Source organism: Manis javanica, chromosome 4 (genome assembly GCF_040802235.1).
Source record: "Manis javanica isolate MJ-LG chromosome 4, MJ_LKY, whole genome shotgun sequence".
NCBI lineage: Eukaryota > Metazoa > Chordata > Mammalia > Pholidota > Manidae > Manis > Manis javanica.
This window is the reverse complement of record NC_133159.1, coordinates 158,071,078-158,095,100: the sequence shown is the minus strand read 5'-3', so window position 1 is coordinate 158,095,100 and position 24,023 is coordinate 158,071,078. Positions and strand designations below refer to the sequence as shown.

The window sequence follows — 24,023 nt, the reverse complement described above, 5'->3', positions numbered from 1 at the left end:
CAAGATGTGGCCTAGGCCAGCCTGTGAGGATTCCTCTAAGACCTATGCTGTCCTCTCTGACCACATAAGGGGCACAGACATGGATCCCAGGGGGACAGCACTAAGCCCCACCTCCTCTTCTGCCCATGCTGGAACCAGAGGGTCTCTAAAAGGGAAGTCACTTGTTCAATGGGTCATTTCCAGGTAGGTGGTATCATTAAGCTAATGATCCAGCCACAGGTGGCCACCTGAACCTCCCTAAAGAAGTTGGACTGGGCCAAGCACTGTAACTCAGAATTTTTAAGGTCACTCTGGAGAATTGGGACCAGAATAGTATAGCCTATGAGGTTCTTTACAGGGACACACTGAAATCAGTAGACTTGAGGTCAGAGATCAAGACCTTTGCATCCTCAGCAGGGGTCAATCAGAAGCTGTGGGCAGCCCCTGCTCCCCGCAACTCTCATTGCTTTCCTTTCCCTGCCACAGTGGGAAGCCCCGCAAACAGCCACCTCAGCTACGCATGTCTGGGGGACGCAGGCTTCAGGGGCCTGTGTCCTCACCCTGACCTTCAGGAGCGGATGGGAAGGGCCCTGTGAGAACTACCGACCTCAGCACATAACATCTCCATCCAAACGCCTGCACCAAACTCTAACACTGCTTCCAGACAGCATAAGGCCTGTCCTGAGGTTGTCCCTAGGATGATCCCAGCCCCTCTTTAAAATGCCTGCCTGAGAACGCCCAGTGTTGCCAGGAGAACTGACTCTCCCGGCCAGTGTGAGGATCGGCCCCTGACTTCCTTTCCTTAGAGCATTTACTAAAGAGGGCTTACAGTCATGACTCCTTCCCCTGTCTCTTTGAGGTACACATGTATCTCCTACAACTTAGGAGTGTCTTTCTCAAGGACTTGAAAGCCTTCCTTTGAAATGTCATCATCAGGAAGGCGAGGGCCTGCCTCTTGATCTCCACAGGAGGTAGGAATCCTGACTTTGATCCTTGCCAGCTAGCAGACGCCCCTGGCATGGACACCCACCAGCCCTTTGTAATTTCTCCCTTCTCTGGCTCCCCCAGAGCTCCCGCTTGCCCCCTCCACTCCCTCATTCTCCCTTTAAGCGCCCGTCCCCTCTGCCCAGATCCTAGTGGAGCACAGCCCTTTCCCCGACTGTCATACTGAATATGATCTGTTTCACCACTTTAACATCTGACTGTTTATCTTTGATGCCTGGTTCTGCGGTTCCACTGGTTCAGGGCTCTTCCCCCTCTCTGGTTTATTACAAATGCATACACACATACCCCAAACCACCCTTTATTAAGAACATTCAAGGAATTGGGGACTTCTAAGTATTTTCAGCCTTTTTTCACTGCTGGCAATCCAGGCATCACATCAGCTGCTCAATAGCTGAATTTAAAAAGGCAATTTTTCTCTCTCTACATGGAGTGGTTTAGAGTTGGGGGACCCAATGGAGGTGAGGTGAGGACTGCACCTCTTGCCTCCCTCCCTCTCCCTCTGCCTCCCTTGTTGGCCCAAGCGCTACTCCTGCTTTGCTCACCCAGGGAAGCAGGGCCCCGGCTTTATAAACTGGTGCATTCCACCTGCATCTTTCCTGACTGAGTGAAGTCACGGGCCATTAAGCCCACAGCCCTCACATTTGCCCCATGCCCACCATATCCTCCAAGGACTGGGGGTCCAAGTCTGTGCCAGGCTGCCCTACCATCCAGTGGTGAACAGTCTTCATGTGTATCATGTCACCAGATGAGACTGAGATAGGCATTAGAATAGGGCCTATCAGTCCCCCTCAGCCCAGACATGAGTACCTGATCCCTGTCTTCCCAGTGGCCTGGAGGTGCCCACCATCCTTTGCATCCAAAGCTCCTTTGGGCCCAAGCTCCAGGCTCAGCATGCTGTCAGCCATGGCCCACCAAACCCTGGCCAGGTGGGGAGGGTTTTAAGAAGACATCATTCCTCCAGCAGGGAATGCCCCAGCAAGAGCAAACCAATCTGCCCATTTTCCCACCGCTGAACTGGCGCCTGGGCTGGGAGAGCATGCTGGCCTGGGTGGCACAAGCCAGAGGGCTTGGTTCTCCTTGGGCAAGTGTTGCTAGTTTCCTGTTTATGTTTGAAAAATAACTTTAGAATTTGGTCCTTTTGAAACTCTAGTTCTTAAAGTGTGTGGATATTGAATGTAGGCTGGTCAGTTGGTGTTGCTCTGAATGGAGGGGTGGGGTGGAGGGCAGGGCACCACATTTTAAACAGATCCTGAATGGGTGTAGGCTGTGGCTTTTTTTGGAGTGGGTTATTTCCAGTACCTGGTGTCAGAACAAGTGTGTTCATTTTAACTTTCACACTGCTCAGGAATAAACTGTGGATATGTGGACCACCACCCCTCCCTTGGGGTTGGGGGAGAAGAAAAGGACTGGGATTGGACAGGTTGCCATGGCCCTGGGGTCCCCTCTGTTTTTGCCACTCCCAGAGACAGCATGACCCTCAAAGCAGAGCAGGGCCTGGGGCCTGCTGTTGTGATGGGGCAAGGGAAGGGGCTCAGAGATGACTAATGAGATCAGGAGCCCAGGGCCACTTCACACACGTTCTCTAAGATGCAAAAGAAGCCAAATGAGGGATCAAAGTCTCTAAACAGTAAAGCAGTTGACCAAGATCACACAGCTTTGGAATAACAGAGCTGGGATTTGAATTCAGTCTAGGCGGTGGGGAAGCAGGAGAAACTGCAGCTTGCCCTGTTCTCTGTCCCTTCTAGTCCCACCCGTCCTTCCCACCTCTTCCTTGAACACTCACTGACCCAGGAGGCTGGAGGACACAGAGCTGACTCAGGGTGTTCAGTGTGGGTGTCGGTTCTAGGCCAGAGAAGGACAGGGACCATCCAATTTCCTGCCTTCAGAGTCTGGATGTTTCCTCCAGCCTTTCAGAAGCAATGGAGGTATCTGAAGCGGGCATGAGGTACCAACGGTATTTTCTCTTTTAAAGTATCACCCTAAAAGCCAGCATTAGAATGGGAGTGACTGGAGACCCCAGGGCCAGGGGGCAGTGGTCCAGGCAACGGTTGATAAGGGCCCAGGATAAGCCAGATGCAAATAAGAGAAGGGGCCAGAGCTGAGGGACAATTGAGGTAGAATTCAGGTGAGGATTAAAGAAAGAGATGACATCAGAGTTTTAGGCCAGTTGAGCAGGTGGCTGAGGGCCTTCACTGAGCTTGCATACATGTTTTCATGCTTAAATGAGTGGTCACAGGCCAAAGCTGGGGACAGTCTTTATTGGAGCTTGGAATGTTATAGCAGTTCATCTTCATCAGAGGCAGACTGTGCAAAAATGAGCAGCAACAGTGGTGGACACCCAGCAGAGGGAACATCGGGGCTACGTTAGGAATCCTGCTTGCCCGCAAGCAGTGCACAGGCACACACATGCACACACTCTCCCACACAAGCTCACGCTCTCTCACACGCGCCCCCTCCCTCCCTTTGGGTCTGAGGCCAGGCCTCTGGCTGCTCAGTCGGCTCCGCCTCACAGAGGCCTTGTCTACTCTGGGGAATCCGCTCAGTAGAGGCTGAAGGAAACCACATGAGGTCCAGGGCTGAAGGAACCGGAAGCTACAGGCATTTTGTAGTTTGGAAGAAAGGGATGCAGGAGGATGGGAAAGGTTGGTAGGGACCAAGCCAAGGGAGCCCCACTGGGTCAGGGCACGGGAGGGACAGGGTGGAAGAAAAGTGGCTCCCCCCCTTCACTTCCTCTAACCACAAAGCTGGGGCCAGAGCCCATGGCATAGGAAGCCTGGGGGGCATCGGGGTCTCCTGTGTCCTGAGAAGGCACTGAAATGGAGACCAGATCCTGAGAGCCTGGAGTCCCCCACAAGCACCCCAAAGGGAACAGGAAAGGGGATGACAGAGCAAGAAGGGCTTACATGCCGGTTGTCTGGGGAAATGAGACTGGGGAAGCATGAATCCTGCTTCCCACCCCAAACTCAGGGTGGGCGATGGGCTGAGAGGCAGCCCTTCCGGCTGGCACAGGGGAGAGGGCCAGAGACAGGGCTGCCCCTTAGGTCTTCGGGGCAGTGCTTTGGGGAGCCTGGCCTCGCCCTTGAGTCCATGGGCAAGTGGGGGCAGGAGGGAGGAGCTGGAGCCTCCTGCCCCCGGGTCCAGGGCTACCAGAGCACAGCCCCGTCCAGGTTCCCGTAGCCCGGCGCAGCCCGCAGCTGCCAGTATGTGTTGTTAGTCACCCACCACTCCTTCCCGCTGCTGTCTGTCTGCCGCCTGGGGGAAGAGGGCCACAGGAGGAGAAGGGAGAACATACAGAAATGAGGCAGGGGTCTGAGATGCTGCCTCCCATTGCCAGTCCCACTCAGAGCAGGAGGAGCCTGGGGGAAAGGAAGGGAGCCTGGACTGCAGAGACCCAGGGCGGGAGCAGAGGCACCTGAAGAAGCGAGCCTGGTGAACAATGCTGTTCTCCTCCATCACTTTGCGCCTGTCTCGCTGAAGCTGCTCGATCCTTCTCTTCTGGGCCTCAGCGGCCTGAATGTTCCCTTCCTCCAGGTACCTGGGCATCCAGACCACCATCAGTGGCACTGGCCCCTCAGGGGCCGATCCAAGGCCTCCATCCCCCGCCCAGCTCTGCCCCCCAAACAGGCCCCATCTCCCTGAGGAACTCAAGGAAGGTAGGCCGCAGCTTTGTGTGGATGCCCACACGGAGGCAGGAGGAGCCGGGGGGCTCCGGGGTGCCACCAGCCTGACATTGACCTCTGGTCTGGCCGCAGCCGCGTGTCCGTGGAGGGCAGGGACCGTCTCAGCTCAGCCGTCAGCTCATTCAGCTCCAAGGCAAACTGAGTGAAGCCAAAGTTCCGCTCGTGGTTGGGGGGCATGGAGTCTGTGGGGGAGGCAAAGGGCTAGGGCAGGGGGCCTGTGCCACAGCTGCTCTCATCCCTGCCCAGCCCTCCCCGATGACCCCACTTACTGGGTTTCCAGATGCACTGGCCGCTGCCAGGCAGGGGTCCCCGGTAGAGCCCCTCATGCCACTTCCCAAAAAGTCGGTGGAGGACACGGCCACTCCGGCTGAACACGGCACCCTGTACCTCGTGGATGCTGGAGCTCCAGTACTTAGCCTGGGGTGGGTGTGGGGGCAGGGGCTTAGGGGAGGTGCCCCTCCCCTTCCCAGGGGGTGGATGGGCGGGGTCAGGGCAGTGTGCCCACCTTGCAGAAAGTGATCTTGCAGTGGCAGGCGCTGTTCCGCGTGTTCCGGATGAGCACCTCCCCATAGTGCTCAATCCAGCGCTGGCCACTCAGGATGTTGTGAATGCAGGATGTCACCTTGTTCCACTCAAAGTGGTCCCCAAACCTGAGAGAGACAGCATGGGAGGGCAGCTGACTGGTCCTGGGGAACTAACGCCACCCTGAGCCAGGGAGCACCTATCTCACTGGAGCAGGCCACGCTGAGTCAGTGGAAGGAACCCTGGTTCTAGTCCTGGTTCTGGCTCTGCCATGTAGGATGATGTATTTTTACAAAGCAGAGCAGCCTGCACAGGAAGCATTCAATTAACATGTCTCCATTCATTGATAAAGCCCCCGAGAGTTTAAGTCACAGGGAAAAAACAGACAGGGTCCCTGCCCTTGGGCACCAGGAATCTCGGTAGGTCTGTTCACATCTTATCCTGTATACTCCCACTTTTATCGGGCATTACTCCTATTTTACAGAAGAGCAGACTGGAGACTCCAAAGCATCAAAACGTCACTGCTTGCATAACTATTAAGTAGCAGACCAAGTCTCCCAGCCGGGTTTCTGACTCTGAAGTCCCAGATGTCCTCCACACCTGTGCTGGCCTCTCGCTCACTCCTGGACCTTGCTGGGGAAGACTTGTCTCTGGCTGCAGTCCCACCTATAAAATGAGCTAGGTAACGGTGTTTCAAATGTGGTCTGTGGCCAGTCCTGAGATCAATTTAGGTTTCTGTGTTGTGTGTGTGTGTGTGTGTGTATGTGTGTGTTGTGTGTGTGTGTGTGTGTGTACACGGGTGTGGGTGTGCACTCGCTTAAAGTCTCAGATGGATTTCTTACTGTGAGTCATGGTCAAACAAGTGTGAAAGCCACTGCCTCAGATGACTTTGATGAGGCCTTCTAGCTCTACTGTTCTAGGATTTTTTCACCTTTCTTCATAGGCAACTACTGTAAATGGGGGTGTAGGACATGCAGACACGGCCTCACCCCTAAGAGCTCCGGGCCAGACCTTTCTGTCCTGTACCTGCCCCCTGGCCATCCCAGCCTGGAGGGTGGCCGGGCTGCTGTGGGCTTAGGAGCACTCACCCCGGCAGGCTGACATTGACTGTCCCCACAGGCACAATCTCCAGGGACTTTCCCCAGAACTTGTTCTTCCACTTCATATCTGGAGTTGGGTTGGGGGAGGGAGAGAGACAGCTGAGATAAAACCAGAGAGTGTTCCAGCCCCTTCCCCACCTGCCCTTCACCCCATGCCCACCCGCCACGCCTCCCAAGTCCTCACCTTGCCAGAAGATGAAGTTCTCAGACTCCGCGTGGCATGCTGAGATGGGGGGGTGGTGAGAGACCTTGAAGAGCAAAAGAGGTCTCTTAAGGCTGCCAATGAGGACCAGGACATCTGTTCCTGACCTCAGGGCCCCCACAAATCCCTTACTCCCATTCCCAGGTTCCCTGCAAGCCAGAAAGCCAGTTAGTTCCAGGGCTCTTGTCCTTGTCATCCTTGGCACCACCCAAATCCCATCATCCTCTCTTTTCCCACAAGGCCCCTGTGTCCTCGCTTCTCATGCATGCCCTCCTAGAGCCCTCCTTGCCACCTGTCTACAGTGCCCCCCAGACCCCTGCTCAAGCCCACAAAGTGCTCCAACAATGACATTTGTGGCCCCACCCATGCCATACCTGAAAGGCAGCCCTCCCCCGAGGACACCCTTCCCTTACCATCTTTTCCCCCAAGGCTGACCTTCACCCTGTAGCCTCCACACCATGCCCTTGGAAAAACCTGGCCTTGTGCTCCTTGGATTGGCTCCACACCTGGAACCTTGAACTCCGGTTTACACGGACAGCCCGCCTGGCCTCTTTCCCCACTCCCACGGCTCCTGCCAAGACTTCAGCGGCTCTGATTTGTTGAGGCCTGTGAGCCCAGCTTCGCCTTCTTCCCGCTCAGCTGAGATTTCTCCATCAGCTGCACCCTCTCACCCAGCACCCTTGTGAACCCACTGTCCCTACCGACCACAATGCCCAGCCTTGGCCTCATCCATCCACCTTGGCTCCCTGCTCTTTAGACACCCCCCACCAGACGCAGCACACAGGGGAAAACTAATTCTGCATGATGTCTACACCTGGGCCCTCGGCATCACCCTCGATCCTCCTAAAGGGCCTACACCCAAGCCTTCCCCTTTCAAACCACATTCATCCCCACAATCAGAGGGAGAACAGAGATGTAACTCTTTCCACCAACTTCCGGGCTCCCACCCAACCTGCTGCCAGGCCAGAGCCTACTGCCCCCCTCGCCACCTCCACCCCTTCCCACAGGACCCCTCCTGCCTTCCCCACTGGCACTGCAGTCTTTCCCTCTAGATTCCTCTTTCTCTCTGAACAGAAATATCTCATTTCTTCCATCTTAAAAAACAGTAAGCTTTTCCTTTCTAAACCTGTACATCTTTGCTTGCATGTACAGAAAACAAACACTGTCAGCGGGGCCCCCTCAGAGGGGCAGGGTGGGGGGTCATTTTCTACTGTAAGTACTAGTGTACCCCATGAACTTTCACCAGGTTTTCAAAAACACTTAAAATCTAAACAAAAAAATGGCCTCAACCTTTACCCCTGCCTTTAGCTGCCCCCATCTCCTTCCTCTTTCACTCTTGGTAACATTTTTTGGAAATAATCTGCATTTTCCTCTATTTTATAAATTTTTGCTTCCACTTTAAACCCACTACAGTCCAGCCTCTCTGAAGCCTCCCCGCTCAGGAAATCAAAGACACCCTCGAAGTCTCCTGGGCAGCCACCCTGCCCTTCCGCCTTTCCAGGCCCTCTCCCAGCAGCAGGCTGGGACTCTCCATCTCAGCTGCTGACTCCCCACTCTGCCAGCCCCACCCAGTGCTCTGTGAGGAAAAGGCCTCCTAATTTGGTGAACTGCCTCACTTACTCTCCAGCTCGCTAACTGGCCCCATCACACACCCACCGAAATCCCCCAGCCAGAAATTCGAGGTCACTCGATTCTCCCATATCATGAAACACCTCCCCTATCCCTTAGATGTAAGAACATCCTGTTGACCACTAAGTCCTGTCAAGGGCTATTCAAAGAGCCCTTGAGTCCGATGTCCTCCCATTCCAGCTGCCCTGGGCTAAGTGCAGGCCCTCCCCAGCTCATACAGAGATGACTGAAATGGCCTCCTAATGGCCTTCTGTGAGTCACCGGCACACTGCTGCCTGGGCGCTCTTTATGAGTTGCAGCTCTGAGTCACTCTACTGCTTACAGCCCTCCAGTGACCACCTCCCACCCCCCGCCCCAGCAGCCTTCCTTGACCTCTCCACAGGGCTCCTCGGGGTTTGGCCCTGCCTTTTCTTCCTGCCCCATCTCAACTCTTCTCAAACATGCCCCCTGTGTTTCTTACACCGTCTGGAACATCCCATTCTCTCCACCCTTGTACTCCTGGTGAACTCTAATTTCTCCGGCCAGACTGAGCTCTAGATCACTCCCTAGAGCTGCCTTCCCAGCTGGAGCCGAATAACCTCCTATGAGCTTCCACAATCCCAGCTCTAGAACGTGGGGCTCCTTGTTTCAAGTCCACCCCTGACACTAAGCAGCAGAGAGGCCCCCGCACCGCCAGCATGTGGTACAGTGCCTAGCACAGAGCCAGGTGCCCCATGCTCTCCTCTGAAGCCCAGGTGCCTCAGAGACCCAGATATCTGCCCAGATACCCAAGAGACCTAGCCTCTTCTTCCAGGGCCGCACCTGCTCACTGATGAAGCGGAAGCCTCGGTCAGGCCGCTCACACTCGTAGGTCTCCCCCAAGACAGGGTTGAAGGGCTTGCAGCCCGCCCGGTGGTACGTGGAGGAGTAGGCAGAGACGGCAAAGGCTGCAATGTACACCTGCAGAGGAGGCCAGGAGATGCCACTGGGGGGTCACAGGAGGGCGGGAGAAGGGGATGCTACCCCAGCGCTAGCAAGGATGGGGGTCCTGGGGTGGGACTTCAGCAGCAAGGAATAGCCCAGCAGGATTTCTGGGAAACAGGGCCCACGGGAGAAAGAGGCGGTGGTAGCTGGGCTCCAGGGCAGGTGCAGCCGGTACCATGCGCTCGCAGGGGTCGGCGATGTGGCTGGCCTGGTCCAGGAGGCTGCTGTACTCGAGCTCCTCACAGAGCCGCTGCAGAGTGTTGAGCGGCTCATTGAGCTGCACAGGCATTGACACCTTTGACAGGTCCTTGCCAATATTGTTCCGCAGAATGTTCCACAGGCTCACGTCAGTCCCGGGCCCGCTGGCTGCCGGTAGGCAGCGGCGACGGGGTGGCCCTGCAGCTCTCCCTGGAAGATACCCCCCTGGTCACCCACCCACATCACCCTCTCTGGGCACCGGCATCCAGCCATGGCAGGCCTCAGGCCAGCCCACAGCCAGCTGCCTCCCAAGCTCCTGAGGGGCTCTTGGAAGTACTCATTCCCAAGCCCCCATCTCCACTCACTGTGGGGCAGGGCTGGGGTCTAATTCTTGCTGAGTCCCAGGGCATTTACGTGGGCAGCAAGGCTGAGGTGCACTCAGATGGGGTGGTTCTCACTGCTGGAAACCCTGCACCTTCCCCACGCCCCACCTGTGCCTTCTGTTCCCTTCCCTAAACACAGAGACCAAAGTCAGGAAGCAAATTATTCAGCCCATTTTAGAGATGAGGAAACAGACACCAAGAAGTAAGATGAGACATGTCCAAAGCCACACCACTAAGAAGTGACAAAGTGGGACCTTTGCCTATTAGGCCCTCTGCGAGCCTTCTCAGTTGGAACGGAGGCTACCCCCAGGCCTGAGTCTGACCCACCCCTGGATCCACACCAGGAACATTCTGCAGCTCATAGTCTAGCCTTGCTCACTTCCTGGGGTCACCTCTGGAGTCAGCATCCAGAGCCACCAGCCCACCGGTCACCACAAGGGAGTATTCCCCAAGGGGCCTGGGCCACAGGCAAATACCACGTCTCCGCCCACCTTCAGCCCCTCCCTGCCTGCACGCCTGGCTGGCACCTTTCTGGCAGCGCACAGCTTCCCTGAGGTCCAGCACCTCCTCAGACAGGCTGGTGGTGATTTCACTGGCGCACGACTCTTCCTCCTCTGAGCCCTGGGCCGGGACAGATGACAGGCCGGGCAGACTGGGCCTCCCCTGGGCAGCTGGGCAGTGCCCAGGGCCTGGCAAGACTGCACCCAGCTAGCCCTTTGGTGGGAAGGGGAAGAGAACGTATTTGGGAGGGCCTCTGAGCCCTAAGACACTGCCCCGGGAGGCCTGGCATCACAGAGTGCCCTGCCACCTTGGGAGGAGGAGGGCCTGGCTCTAATACTGCGGCGGGGCTCGGAGGCGGCAGGGGCAGGGTGCTCAGGGTCTTGGTGGAACACAAAGGGAAGGGAAGTTGGTGGTTCCTGAGATTCAGGGTCTGGGGCTGGCGGGTCAAGGGAGTGCTGAGGCCAAAACAGGTTCACAGGAAGATGGCTGAGGTGGAGCTGAGGCAGCAGGGTCAGGAGAACCCAATGGGGATAAAGCACTTCCAACTGGAGGAAGGACCCCAGCAGAGATTTCTGATCAGGGCCTCACAAACCCAACAGGTTTGGACATGTTGGCAGAGATAGCGGCTGAGGCAGTTAGAAAGGATTTGGGAATCTACAAATTCTAGTCTTCTCTGGACCCCGCCCCTTTATTCCCAGGGTCCTACCACTGCCAGCTTCCTTCGTCCCTCACCTCATTCTCAGAAGAGCTGGCAGACAGCAGGACCTCGCAGGCATCAAAGAACTCTGTGTGAGAATCAGCAAGGGACAGGACACTGCTCTGGGACAGCTGGGGGGTCAGGTCCTGCCCCTTCATGTACAGAGCTTCTTGCTGTGGGAGCAGGACACAGTCAGGCAGGCTCCCCTTGCCTGACAGTTTCCTTGAGGGTGAAGCCTAACTGGGGATTTCTACTGAGTCTGAAACCTGCTGAGCATGAGATGAAGCAGAGGGGAGCGAGTACAGTGGAACATAAAGGCAGGTGGGATAAATCCTGGCCTGGAGTTAGGTTCCCTAATAACTGCTTCTACTTCCCGGGCACTGTCTCTGAGCCCGGCTCCAAGCCCTCTGCATATATTAACTCGATCAATCCTGACACCCTATGAGGTAGGTGCAAATATTACCCCTACAGTGAAGATTAGGATCCTGAGGCTCATGGTCACAAAGCCAGCATGCAATGGAGCCAAATTCAAACCCATGGAACCCCAAAGTCCCAGCTCAGCCAGTCGACAATTGAGGGAGCCTAGGCTCATCAGTTACATTCTTTGAGTTTCAGTTTCCTCCACTGTGAACTTCAGGTAAGAAGCACTGCCTCACGGGACTCTGAATTCAAAGCAAGAGCCCTCTGCACACTGTTAAGGTATGACGAAGATGCAGCTGCTAGCCATGTTATGTGGATGGAGTTGGAGCTAGGATTTCTGGGCCCTGTTTCAGGTCTGAAAGCCAGGCTTTCACTTCTGCTGGGAAAGAAGGCCCAGGAGAAATGGTCCCCACAGCCCACCTTGGCTCCTACCTCCTCAGGGTTGAGGGAGCTGAAGGAGTCTGCAGTGGTGTCTGAGGAGATGGACAGTGAGTGCAGGCGCCTTGGGCCAGTTGGGGCCTCAGAGACCTGCAGGGACAGGGCGCCGGAAGGATGAAGCCCTCCTGCCCTGCCACGCTGACCTCTGCAGAGATTGCCTCTGCCAACTGCTCTCCCCCAACCTAAATCTGCTATCATTCCCAGGACTGCAGTCCTCAGCCTCAAGCCCTCTCCTCCCACTGGCTACCCTGCCCCCGAGCCTCACCCCCATCCTTGACGGCTCTGAACCCTGGTGAAGGTCCCTCAGTTGGTCCCATTCAGTGGAGAGGGCGGCCAGCACACTGCTGAGGGAGCTGTGCACTGTGAGGACAGAGGCAGCCATCAAACTCCTCTCCCTCCCTGACCTGCTCCCTGCCACCCCTCGAACACACACTCACCCTTCTGGGCCAAGGCCCAGAAACTTCGCTGCAGGTGGGCATAGTCTGCGGGTGGCAGACCACGGGGACCCGAGGGGTCCCGCGACTCCAGGTAGCGAGACAGGTTTGGAACAGAGCCATGGAGACGACCAACCTGTGGGTGAAGGGGAGGGACTGGAGGGAGACAGCCTCCTTTAGAGCACCCCGCCCCAGCGACCTGGGGGACACCCCCTCCTCACCCGTCCAATACTATCATCCTTGGCAAAGCTCTGCGTGCACCACATGCGGCTGGTCCGTTTCCCTTTCTTGGGTCTCTCGGTTGTCACTGAGGCCTGGCAAGTTGAGGAGGGGGGACTTTCACTCTCAATGTGGGGACAGGGGGCAGCAAGCACAGAAGTCAGGAGAGAGGCAGGTGGCCATGGAGGAGGGCACAGACAGCTGACATGGCAGAGGAAAAAGACCGACACCATGGCAGACGTGTGGGCAGAGGAGGAAGGGGCCCCTCCAAGGGGCAGGGAGACATGCAGGGAGAGGCGACCGGGAGATGTGTGGCTCTCCAGGGAACTGCCACATACAAGGTGGCGTGAGGACCTGTCCCAGGGAAGTAACGGGGATGAAGGTGGCAAGCAGGAGGGGGATGCTGGGCAGGCCCCTGCCTCCTCCCTGGCCCTCACCTGGTGTGTGGGGATCACGGGGGCAGAGGGGATTCGGTGCAGGGCCTCCAGGCTCTGGAGGAGTCTGTGCAGTTCCTGGAGCTTCCCCTGACACTCAGAGAGCTCTGCAGGGAGGGGGAAGGGGCGGTGACAAGGAAGTCCCTCTTTGGGCACTGACCAGGCACCCAGAGGCCGTCCCTCAGCTTCTCTCCCTCCTCCAAACATGTCACTGGGCAGCCACAGAAATCCTGACACTGTCTCCCTCTCCTCCACTCACAAGCCCAAAGCAGTTTCCAGTCCCCACTCCCTGGTCTGGACTTGCAGGAGGTTCCCAAGGGAGCCCACTTGCCAAACTCCACTCTGCCTCCAGACCACACCTTTCTTCCACTGCCTCCACACAGACCGGGGAGGGAGGACCTCACTCTCCCCCACTTGGCTGGCACATCCCTCTCTCAGGCCATGTCACAGCCCCCCACACCAGGAACCAGGTTCTGGAGCACACCCCTTCCCCAGCACTACTCCCAGGATCCTCCCTGCTGGGGCATTCCGTATCTTCTTTCTCTTGAGTCTTGGTTCTGTGTCTGTGTTTGCGTGACTGGAGCACAAGCCCCACCGAAAAGCCTGACGCTGCCCAGGGCAGGGCCCAAGTAGGCCTGGCCAGCTTAGAGGCAGAGGCTACCTCCCCTGTCAGCCTATCAGCCTGGGCCCTGTGAGGCAGGGACGGAGATGACATTTTCTGTTTTCTTGTGACTGCCGACGCCACCTAGACCCAAGACCATGGGCCCTGCACACAGAGGCACGGTGCCAGGGGCCTCTCACCATGAGAGCAGCGGTCTAGCCCATCACTGTCCCTCAGCCAGGAAGACACCTTCTCCCGAGGTCCAAGCCCAGGGAGAGGTGAGGCACTACCCGCCGTTGGAAGCTGGGCACTGGGAGCCTGTGGGGTGAGTTGAGGGTCAAGAAGGACAGTGCCCAGCTCTCAGTGTCTTACCCTTCAATCCCCACATCACCAGTCCCCACCCAGGGCCCAACTTACCTTCCGGTGAGTGGTGCTGGGCAGCGGGCCCCGAGGCATGTCCAAGTGCTGGGCCAAGCGGTGGGCACGCAGCTGGGCCACCCAGCTCTGGAACAGGTCCTGAGACTTGATCTGCAGAAACGATGGAGGGGAGGATGTATAAAAGAAGGGACTGCTTTCCAGGAGCAAGGCGTCAGTGCTCTGTCCGCACGCAAGCAGGGTCTCCCCTTGAAGTGCCCAACTTGTGCAAAGACCTCTTGCAGGAAGGTGGAATACAACATCCCCAGGTACCTGAGCCCTTAGCTTTGTGCCTGTTCACATACCAAACAACAGGGGCGGTTTGCCATTGGCTACTGTCTATGATGGGAACTCCCTTCTTGTCAAATTCAGGGACAGACCTTCAGCCCCTGCCCTTGCCTCCTGTATGGCCCAGTGCCTCTGCCAGGCTGGGGGCCAAGCCACCACCTGGCTCCCAGGGATGTCACCTTGAGGTGGTAGATGTTGTCTTCTGTGTCAAGGTCAATGCGCTGGGCCTTTTTGTTGATGGACATGACAGAGAGTCGGACATCAATGGAGCCATGGAGCTTCCCCTTGGTGATCTGGAATGGAGGGTTGGCAGGAAATAAGGGACTGCTTTTAGGCCCCCAGGGCCACAGAGCCACCATCTCTCTGAAGCCACTTTAGGCTCAAGGGCAGGCAGCCGCCTCACCCTCTTGCCCAAGTCACAACATCAGCTCAGACTTGTAGGCTGTCCTCCTGTGCACAGAACACCCCACCATGCCAAGCCACCTTCTGAGCTCGAGGGAATCACAGAGCAAGGAAAAAACTATTCCTATTCTCAGAAATCTGCAAGGCTAAGGAAGAAAACAACATTCTGAGAGAAAGCCTGAGTGCCTAGGCCTGCAGGTTCTTGTTCCCAGCATGTGAAAGGGACAAGGATGATAAAGCTCCCATTTCTTGGGCACTTATTTTGTGCCAGGCACTGTCCTGAGAGCCCTTACCAGGACGGTGGCCCTATTAATGGGTGATAATACTCTCTTCATCTTAGAGATGAGGGAGCCAAAGCCCAGGGAAGTAATTTGCCTGAGACCCCAGACCCAGAATTGCGTTCCAGGGATTCAGCCCCTGCTCTGATGGATTCCAGACCCCTCTGCAGGCCCATGATGTTCAGGGACCAGACTCCTCCCACAACCCCCAGAAGAGGCCCTGACTCACATCTTGCCGAGTCGTTGCATAGTGAAGGATTCCATCCTCGAGCACAAAGTATCTCTGTGATGTTTCCCAGAAGGAAAAAGGACCCGGGAGGCCAAGAGGAAAGGGAGAGAGCAACCACACAGTCTTTTCTTCTTGATACAGAAACAGCCCATGCTGCCCAGGAGCCCCACCACCACCAGCCGCCCGGCATCTGGCCCCTCCCTTTGCCCTGCCCACCCTACCTTGTGCCAGCCTTTCAGAGGCCACTTCCTTTTCTTGAGTAGGTGGCCTTCCTGCCTCTCGGGCATGATACGCTCTGCTCCCAGCTGGCCCCGAGGCTCCTCCACCACCTCCCACAGCTCAGAGGCCTGCAGTCCAGGGCAGAAAGGTTGTGGAGTGGCTGGTGAGGGGACCACATCTCCCCCTCCCCTTTGGGCCACACTAGGCCCACCCACCCTGCCTGCCTCCCCACCCTCAGACCTGCTGGGCACCGCTGGGCTTGGCAGACGGAGTGCTCTCAGCCGGTGAGGGAGGGACCCTCTCTAGGAAGTCCATGAAGATGGGAGCAGCCACTCCCCGCTGAGGATGGAGAGCACAGCGGGAGGAGAGAGGTGTCTCCTTGTCCTGAGGGAGCCCTTGAAGCAAGAGAGAAGCCCCATTAGCACAGACCCTACCATCACCTTCCCCACCTCCAACCCATCCTGCACCCTCTGAGATAAGAGCTCACCAACACACCTGCTCACCTGGCATGCCTCTTCTGTTCCTACCCCACCCTGGGCGGGTTTCCCTGCCTACACCCTCCTGCTGCAGCCATTGCTCCAGGAGATGAACTAGCTCTTGCCGGCAGGGTTAGCCAAGAGAAACTTGTGAAAAGTCCACCCAGCCCCACCTTGGGCACACATTCCCGAGCTCCAGGAAACACTCGGTGCTTTCTCTGGCGGATTCCCCGAGGGTGATCGGAGGTGAGGCAGGAGAGAGAAGAAGGAGGCTCCAAAAAAGGGCAGAGGATCCAGAGACTGGACAAGCGAGATCCCAAGCCAGTTCCTCTTCCTTCAGGAGCCCCACACCCCACCCAGACGCTTGGAAACTCTTCTGCCATGATCCCCCTGTAAAGACCCCAAACCCCTTCATCTCGACTCCCCACCAGTTGGTCTCCATATCTTCTAGCTCTTGGGCTCCCATTTTCAGCATGGGGAAACTGAGGCCTGAGCCTTATTTTCCCCTGTGCCTCTTCTCATCACACATCCCCCTAGGATGCCCACCTCGGATCCTCAGTTTCCCCAAAGCCTCCTTTCTACCATCCCAGTCCTTGGGCTCCTGAGAAGTACCACCCACCCAGAGAGAACAGGAAACTGGCCAATGAAGACACCATGGGTGGGAGAAGAGGTGGCCAAGGTCTACACAGGTCCCGCAGCAGGGCCCACAGGCGCCTTTGGCCCAGGCCCTGCCATCCTGGCTCCGGGGGGAGATCGATAATGCACGAGGCTCTGCATGTGTGAGACGGGAGGGGACTGAAGAAGCGAGGCTGGCCTGAGGCTGGGGAAACAGCTCAGATCTTCGGGTGGAGTTAGCAAGCAAAGCACTTGAGGAGCTGGGGCCTGGAAGGGGATAGGGACATGGTGGGGAGGCAGTGGCTGGGAGGTCGGGACAGAGTGGCGGCTGCTACAAGAGGCTAACCCGGGGAAAAAACTGCATTCAGCCACTGAAAGTTCCCAAACTCTTCCCGTGTTGGGGTATCTCTCCGTGCCCTTTTCCTGACCCCGTAGGATCCTGGCCCCTCGCTGCTTGTGAGTGGAAGGGGAAGCTCTGTCGGTACAGGCTGTGGGGTTGAGGTGAGCCAGGCGGGTGCCCCCTCTCCACCTCCATTCCCGATCCCATCTCCCAAGGGGCTGACCCACCAGCTTCAGGTGGGAGGAAGCCTTCTCGGGGAATGTCAGCGGGTGCCAGCGCGGCCCTCTTACCTCAGGGTCCATGGACACCAGGGCTCGGTGGCTCGCGCGCCGCTCCGCCTCTGAGTCACCGTCTCCAAGCCGCCCGCTCCCTTCTCCTGGAGCTGAGCAGGGGCAGCAGCTGCTGCAGGAACCAGGAAGGAAGGAGATGCCGGAGCCTCCCCTCTAGCCGGATCTCCCCACCTCCCCTCCCCCACCCCTCCTCCCGCCAAGTCCCAGGCAGTCGCTCAGCTCTGCCCCCCTGCTCCCTGGAGGACTCAGGACTGAGCGGACTCCCCAGCCCCAAGGCAGCCTGGGAGTCAAAGCAGAGTCCCCACTGGGAACAATTCCAGATGGACCACAGAGGCCTTGGGGAGCTGCTGGCCTCAAGCTGGCTGTGGTAAAGGGTTTACTCAGACTAGCATGGCCTTGACCCCAGTTAGTACCCAAGGCCATTTCCTTATTAACTCCCCATCTTGTTCTACATCTGAAAATAGATTGCAAAATTTGGAGCCAGCAGAGGTATCAGGTTGACAGGAAGGAATGGATGTCCCTGGGGGACCACAACAGAGGCACTAAGAGCACAGTCAGCAGGGCAGCCGAGGAGGTTCGAAACAGCCAGTTAGCGGCCCCACCCTGAGGTTGATGCCCCACTAGGTCAGAACCCACTGGAGGCTGGAAGCACCTTATGTGGTAAAACAAGTCCTGATCCTGCTGATTGGGTCAGGAGAGTAGGGCGTAGATAGCTAGATGCTCAAAAGGGCTGGCGAGCCAGTGCAGGTTCCATTGGCCTCCCTTTCTGGGCCCTTTTGCCTTCCTGCTGGAGTACTGTGTTCAGCTGCTCAATCCTAACTAAAAATCAGCTCCAGAGAAGGGCCTACAATTCATTCAGATGAATATGGAATGCACTGACAGAGAAGCCACTTCCTGTTAAGAAGTGGGTTTTTAATGGTGGGCCTCAGGCGCTGCCAGCCGTTGAAGGATGCAGTGCGGGTTCTTTGATCCAGAGGTAGGCCGCTTGCCCCACTCACCTCATCCCCACATAGGCCTTGGCTTACCCTTCAGGGTCTTATACACGCCTCAGGAGATGCCTGCTTTCAGGACCTCCTGCCAGCCCAGGGGTTCCAGGAGCCAGGACAGCATTGCTTAGCACTGCCAGGCCAGCTGTGACATCCAAGAGCCTCAAGGCCTTTTAACTCATATTTATCAAGCATCCCGGGGCATCCAGCACAGAGCTGGGCACTGTGGGAAGCTGGTTCTGGACCAGGCCACAGAAAACTGCTGGTCATCGCTGCCAGAGCTGTGTCTGTCCAGGACTATGGAAGCTGCAGCACTGCTCCAAGTCTGGGAGGAATACTCAGCAGCCACCTTCTCCCTACCCCACTATGTCCTCCCAGAATGCACTCCTATCAAGAACAAGTGTCATGAGCAGAGACAGCGGAGCAGTTAAGGCTTGAGACAACCACTTGGCCACCCCCACACTGAGGCTGTATATTGGGGTGATGCCCCAGCAGGTCAGGACCCACTGGGGGCTGGAAGCTTACCTAGTGGCTTCTAGTTAAACATCCTCTCTCTCCTCATTAGGAACTTCTGCTTCCCTTACACTCCAATAAAGCCTCCCACTTGAAAGACCCCAAGCCCCCTCATTAATACAGAATCCTGGTTTCCCCCAGTTCTTTTGCTCAAAACCACCTGAGACATGTTAGCTATTGGAAAAGCTGGCAGCTGCCTTCAAAAGGACAAGCATATGAGATGCCATTTGTGGGAGTAGATACAGGGAGGTAACAGGCTTGGGGATAGAAGGACTTTCTAGGGAGGGAAGTGAGAGTCAGAGATGATCCTGAGAATAAGTCTTCAGGGAAGGTAAGCTTGTGACCACCACAACAGATAAGGTAAAACACACTGCGCTTTATCACAGAGCAGCAACCCCAACCTTTCCGTGACATGGCACATGCCGGGAGTGGACAGTTAACATTCAGACACAACTGGCACCCAGATGAGGAAGCTCTGGTGTAGAAATCCAAGGCACAGTCTTCAGAGCTGGGGGCCTGGTTCAAGTCCCTGGTCTGCCACCTACTAACTGCACGACCTTGAGCAGGCTGTCTAACCTCTCCACCCTTTAGCTTTCTTCACATGGTGAGAAATAAAGGAACACACACATGTAAAGTGTAAGCACAGTAGGTTCTCAACAGATGCCATCCTTAGCACAATTACTCAGTTGAGCCACTCTGGTATGTTGGACCCCCGAGGGGACAGGCTGAGAGACACATGCCACAAAGGACGGTAAACACAGAGGCGAGGGCAATATCCTCATCTGCTCAGCTTCTCTGGGACCTTGGGAGCCGAAAGAGACCGCTTCTATCAGGTCTCAAGTTGGGAAAACTAGGAACAAAGACAGAGATTAAGAGCTCCATTCTGAAATGAAGTCCCTCTGCATCTCTGAGTGGCTCTGTACCTGAGGTCATTGTCAGTAGGAGCCAGGTAACAAATGCCACTCCCCACCCCAAGTTCTCCCATCTCCAATGGAGAATGGCACAGCCAATGGGGGCAGAGTATATTTATGGGCAGGCTGGGGACAATGAGCTGGCTAGGAGTCCAGAACAGGGTTTGCAGGATCACCAGTGGGCTGCCCACTGGCTGGCACGATGGAGTCTCCCTCATGCTGCTGTCTGATGTGCTGATCCAAGAGGGCAGTCAGATGGCGGGGCTGGTGCTGAAGCAGAGAGCAGGTCCTGGCTGCGAGGAAGCTGAGCCCTCCTACCAGCTCCCCCTGCACCAGGGTCAGGCTGGGAAGCTTGGAGTAGTTGATGAAGCCCTGCCTGCTGAGGATGGTGTCATCAATGCAGCCACCTGGAAGAACAGAGGGTCAGCGAGGCTCTCACAGATGGCAAAACAATGTTCTTTCTTCTCTGAAAACAATGTTCCAACTCTAGGTGGAGAAGGGCAATTTGCCCTCCATTGCCGTTCACCACTCTCAGCCTTCCTCCAAATCTGGTTCCCACTTGTGCACCATCCCCACCCCCATTCCCTAAAACCCTTACATAACACATCCCCCTGGCCCAACCCCCACTAAGTCACTGCTTCCTAAACTTTCTTGGAACCGTGGAGTGTGTGGTTAAGGGGAGGGGGATGTGATTATAAACGCATATTCCTACTCTCCACCGGACAAAGACCTATGACCTATGAAATCAGTATTCTCTATAGAAGCACCTCCATGGATTCTTAGCATCGGGGAGTCTGGGAAGCATGCCCGCTCTCCCTCAGCACCCTGCCCTTGGGATACTTGCTTTAAGTATCTTTGTGTGGGTTTCAGCACCCACGTCCCCACTGCTAGACTCAAAATGTCTGAACTTTCTCTCCCCACAAAGCCTTCTCTCTGCCTTCCTGAATCTTCAGTAGGGAGACAACACAGGCAGCCTTCAACAAATGTTGCTACTAACTCAGGCCCCATCCACAAAAGGATGCCCCCTCCAAGGATGTCCACAGTTTTCCCTACAAATACCTAGCAGATGGCACCAGGCAGTCGTAGCACCCACTCCCCATCACCCCCACCTCAACTAGCAGGACCACCTGCTCACCAAGCAATGGCAGAAAAGGCACACCCTTCAAGATTCGCACCATCTCCTTGACCTTGGGCTCTTCACTAACGAGCAGCAGGTTGTGACCCACAAAAAGGGGGAGCAGGTTTTGGTACTTGGAATCCTCCAGGAAGGGCTTCAGGACCTGGAACAGCAGGAAAGAAGGGCTTACTGGGGATGAGTAGAAGGAAAAGCCACATACTGTGGTCACAGGTGGCATCCAGATAAGGGTCTTCTCAGCTCCTAACTGCAGTTTCAGCACCAGACCAAAGGGTTGTCTATGGAGGGGAGGAATTGGAAGTGCCCTATCTAGGAAAGACACCAGGGTCTGAGTTGGCGGGGAGGGGAATATGGGCAACCCACGACAGAGGGCTGCTCCCTACCTGGTTGGGGAAGATCTTCATCAAGATCTTGTGTTTCCGCAGCTGGTGCCGCATAAGAAGCTTGTCCTCTGCACTCAGAGCCACGTTCTGGCAGACAGCTATCATTCGGTTGTCTCGGAAAACAGCTGCTATCTCTCGACGGAGGAGCCGGACGAGGCCTGTCTCCTGAAGTCAGGAAGGGATGACTGAGGGACCATAAGCTGCCTTTTCTCCCTACACCCCTTATCCTTCAGGGATGGCTGCTGGGGCTCCGAGTGATGCCCAAATGTGGGAAAGATCAGTGTATAGGCAGAAGAGTTGGACCTGTGACTCACAGACATGTTCCATCTCCGGTGCTATTCCTCCATTTTATTAGATAACTGCAGTCTTTAGAAGAGTTTTTTCCAAATCTGAGAACACTCAGCCCCCTTGAGGTCAGCAATCTGACCCAGCCAACACTATTTGACACTAATGTCCAAGTTACTTTATCTGATACTGTATTCACGTTGAATTACTTTACCAACCACAAATATAAGATAGCACTTTTGCAGTCCTAATCCAAAATTAAGGCATTTTCACAGACTAAGACTTCACATTCTTAAGGCAGCATTTCTCAAACATGGGAACTTGTGGACCTGAGAACCTCCAAGAAATTACAAATTCTCCGCTGGGCTTCCCATTCTAAGGACAAAACACTTCTAGAAAATGTGGAGGCTTCCAGTCCTTTTAAGATGGGACAGAGACTCTCCCTACCCTCATCTGCTGGGATAGCTTTCAGACACACATTTTTGGAGACAATTAGAGAACAAAGGAAATCCAGGAGGCTCATCTAATCCCCAGACTCCAAAAGACCAATGCAGAATCAAGTGCAGATTTCATGTTAAAGTGTCCGGACCACAGGGCAAAGTGGAGAAGTAATGACGTGGATGACTGTATCCTAGAAGGCTACTTCATTATGGCCACAGAGACAATATCACTTCAATCTACCAGCTTACCACCAGGCGACATACAGTCTCCTCCTTACCTCCTGTGGGGGGCTGGGAGGAGGTGGCAGGCATTGTGGGTTGACAGCAGGTTTTGGGGGGATATACTCAGTCACAGCCATCAGCTTCTGCCGGTCAAAGTGCATCACACGACGGTGGCGGGTAACAGCCTTGGAGCCCCAGCGAACAATCTGGAGGGTGGGCAGACGCCCTGGGTGGGGGAACAGTAATGTGGTGAGATGCAGTCTCTTGGAGGCCTAAGTTGGCCCCAGATGGAGAAAAGGCCCACCCTCTGAGCAGAGATAACTATGGCTCACAGACCTACAGTCAGCACAAGAATGGGACAAGAAATTGTTCGCTAGAAATCCTGAGTTCCCAAACCTCCTTTTCTCTTTAATGGGTAACCTTAGGTCAGATGCTTGAGTCTTTGAGGTTCCCAAGTCTTCAGCTCTTCTTTATGCAGAGATGGGGGAAAAGATGAGAACAAAGGAGAAAGTATTTTGAACACATTAAAGAAAGCAGGGAGAAGACAGAGTAAACTTTTTCTTAAACAGTAAATATTTTGAGAGCCATACGGTCTGTTGCTACTATTCCACTGTGCCACTGTATCACAAAAAGTCATGTCATAGACAACACAAACAGATGTGGCTGTGGTCTAGTATAACTTTATTTATAAAACATGGTGAGCAGTTCTACTAAGATCTGCCAACCTCTGATCTAAGCAAATGCATCCCAAAGTGTGCTCCCCACACCCCAACCAGCAATATCAGCATCACCCAAGATATCCTTAGAAATACAAAATCTCAGGGCCTGTCCTAAACCTACTGAGTCAGAGGCTCTGGAGTGGCACCTAGCAAACAGCAATTTAATAAACTCTCCAGGTGATGCTGATACAGGCTGAAGTTTTGAAACCACTGCTTGAAGCACTGCTCTGAAGCCTGATCCTGTGATTAGCAAGAAAGAAAAAAAGCACAGCCCTCACAGCTCCCCCATACAAGTCTCCCTTCCCTCCCTCCACTCTTTTTGTTTATAGTATCGCTGGACAGCACGCCTCAGGGCCCTGGGCCTAAGTGAACCCTCATCCTCAACCAAAGAAGCTAGGCTAGGGCTTCCCACTTTCAGCCTTCCCAAGGCTGCAATGGGATTTTAGGGAAAGGTTCAGCTAGAAGATGGCCCTAACAGTTGGACAGCATGATTTGCCAGGGTGAGAGGTTTTAACACCAAACACCCCAAAACCTTACTTCAAGAGCACAGATCTAGATCAGATGGAACCAGACTTTAATCTCTTTTGCCACTTACTAGCTGTGACCTTGACCAGTCATAGAACTGGCCTAAACTTGAGTTTCTTCATCTGTAAAAAGGGGATGTTAATGCTTCTTCATAGGGTACTTTAAAATTTTAATGTGCTAATACACTGCAAAGCATTTATCACTACTGTGCCTGACCTATACTACGTGCTCAAAACCATTAAACAAACGTCTACTGCATGCCTTCTAATGTCATGCACCATACCACTTTCCGGCTATGCTGAATGAATATGGTTCTGCCCCTATGAGGTTTAAAGTCTAACAGAAGAGACAACAAATATATGCAAAATTAGATTGTGTGAGCTAAGGGATCAATAAATAGGGGGCAAGATACGGACTTAACAGGGGAAACCTACTTTGCAGAGGACAGTGAGGACAAACCTGAGGTGGTGACATTTAGGCCGAGACCTTAAGAAGGTGTACAGTGCCAAAACTGGGGTGGGAAGTGGTCCAAGCAAAGGACACTCTGAAAGCAAGACAGAGCTGGGTGGTGAATTACTAAAATCCACAGAGGGCAGGGGGACTGAGGAAAGAATAAATGCTGACGTTGTCTGTGATTACTAGAGCCTGGAGTTACCGGGAATTGATGGGGGAAGGAGGCCAGTGATCTAGCTGGAGTGAGGGGTGTCTGGGAGCTGTCTGGCTTCAGAGATTACGGGAACAGGTCAGCAGTAGATGAAAGAAGAAAGAGAGAGCACCGGCCGGGATGCGCTGTGAGAACCTGGGCCGCTCCTTACCCGCCTGGGGCAGGTGACCCCCTCGCAACATCGCAGCCGCGACCGCAGCCATTGCCCCGGAAGAACCGAGCAAGGCGGAAGGAGCTAAGGATTGTGGGGAGTCCCGGGGCCGGAAGCATCGGGAGGACGCATC

At 55.2% G+C, this 24,023-nt stretch overlaps 2 protein-coding genes across 11 annotated transcripts; both read right to left on the bottom strand.

Annotated features, from left to right (window-relative positions):
• Positions 1–3,222: 3,222 nt before the first annotated feature.
• On the bottom strand, positions 3,223–17,121 carry OSBPL7 (oxysterol binding protein like 7). 7 transcript variants are annotated; one of them, XM_073235500.1, is made up of 24 exons: positions 16,957–17,121; positions 16,331–16,593; positions 15,476–15,630; positions 15,238–15,363; positions 15,017–15,070; positions 14,287–14,400; positions 13,823–13,933; positions 13,606–13,723; positions 12,808–12,911; positions 12,373–12,465; positions 12,155–12,287; positions 11,983–12,077; positions 11,700–11,807; positions 10,895–11,032; positions 10,153–10,282; positions 9,256–9,488; positions 8,919–9,056; positions 6,471–6,534; positions 6,275–6,353; positions 5,170–5,314; positions 4,934–5,081; positions 4,720–4,846; positions 4,397–4,519; positions 3,223–4,236 (listed from the first exon to the last, which is right to left on the bottom strand). In XM_073235500.1, the coding sequence occupies exons 2-24, from the start codon at positions 16,365–16,367 to the stop codon at positions 4,128–4,130; spliced, it is 2,682 nt and encodes an 893-aa protein (XP_073091601.1). In that variant the 5' UTR covers positions 16,368–16,593; positions 16,957–17,121; the 3' UTR covers positions 3,223–4,127. The 7 variants fall into 7 exon arrangements, 6 of the variants coding, with proteins under 6 accessions (XP_073091601.1, XP_036854998.1, XP_036855000.1 ...); XM_036999103.2 differs by having other exon boundaries at positions 16,331–16,482; XM_036999105.2 differs by having other exon boundaries at positions 10,189–10,282; positions 16,331–16,482.
• A 1,690-nt stretch (positions 17,122–18,811) lies between these two features.
• On the bottom strand, positions 18,812–24,015 carry MRPL10 (mitochondrial ribosomal protein L10). Of its 4 annotated transcripts, none has more exons than XM_017659461.3 (5): positions 23,891–24,015; positions 21,888–22,057; positions 20,885–21,049; positions 20,502–20,646; positions 18,812–19,773 (listed from the first exon to the last, which is right to left on the bottom strand). In XM_017659461.3, the coding sequence occupies exons 1-5, from the start codon at positions 23,940–23,942 to the stop codon at positions 19,511–19,513; spliced, it is 795 nt and encodes a 264-aa protein (XP_017514950.1). In that variant the 5' UTR covers positions 23,943–24,015; the 3' UTR covers positions 18,812–19,510. The 4 variants fall into 4 exon arrangements, with proteins under 4 accessions (XP_017514950.1, XP_017514958.1, XP_036854968.1 ...); XM_017659469.3 differs by lacking the exon at positions 23,891–24,015 and adding an exon at positions 23,731–23,881; XM_036999073.2 differs by lacking the exon at positions 23,891–24,015 and adding an exon at positions 22,252–22,290.
• Between the last annotated feature and the right edge of the window lie 8 nt (positions 24,016–24,023).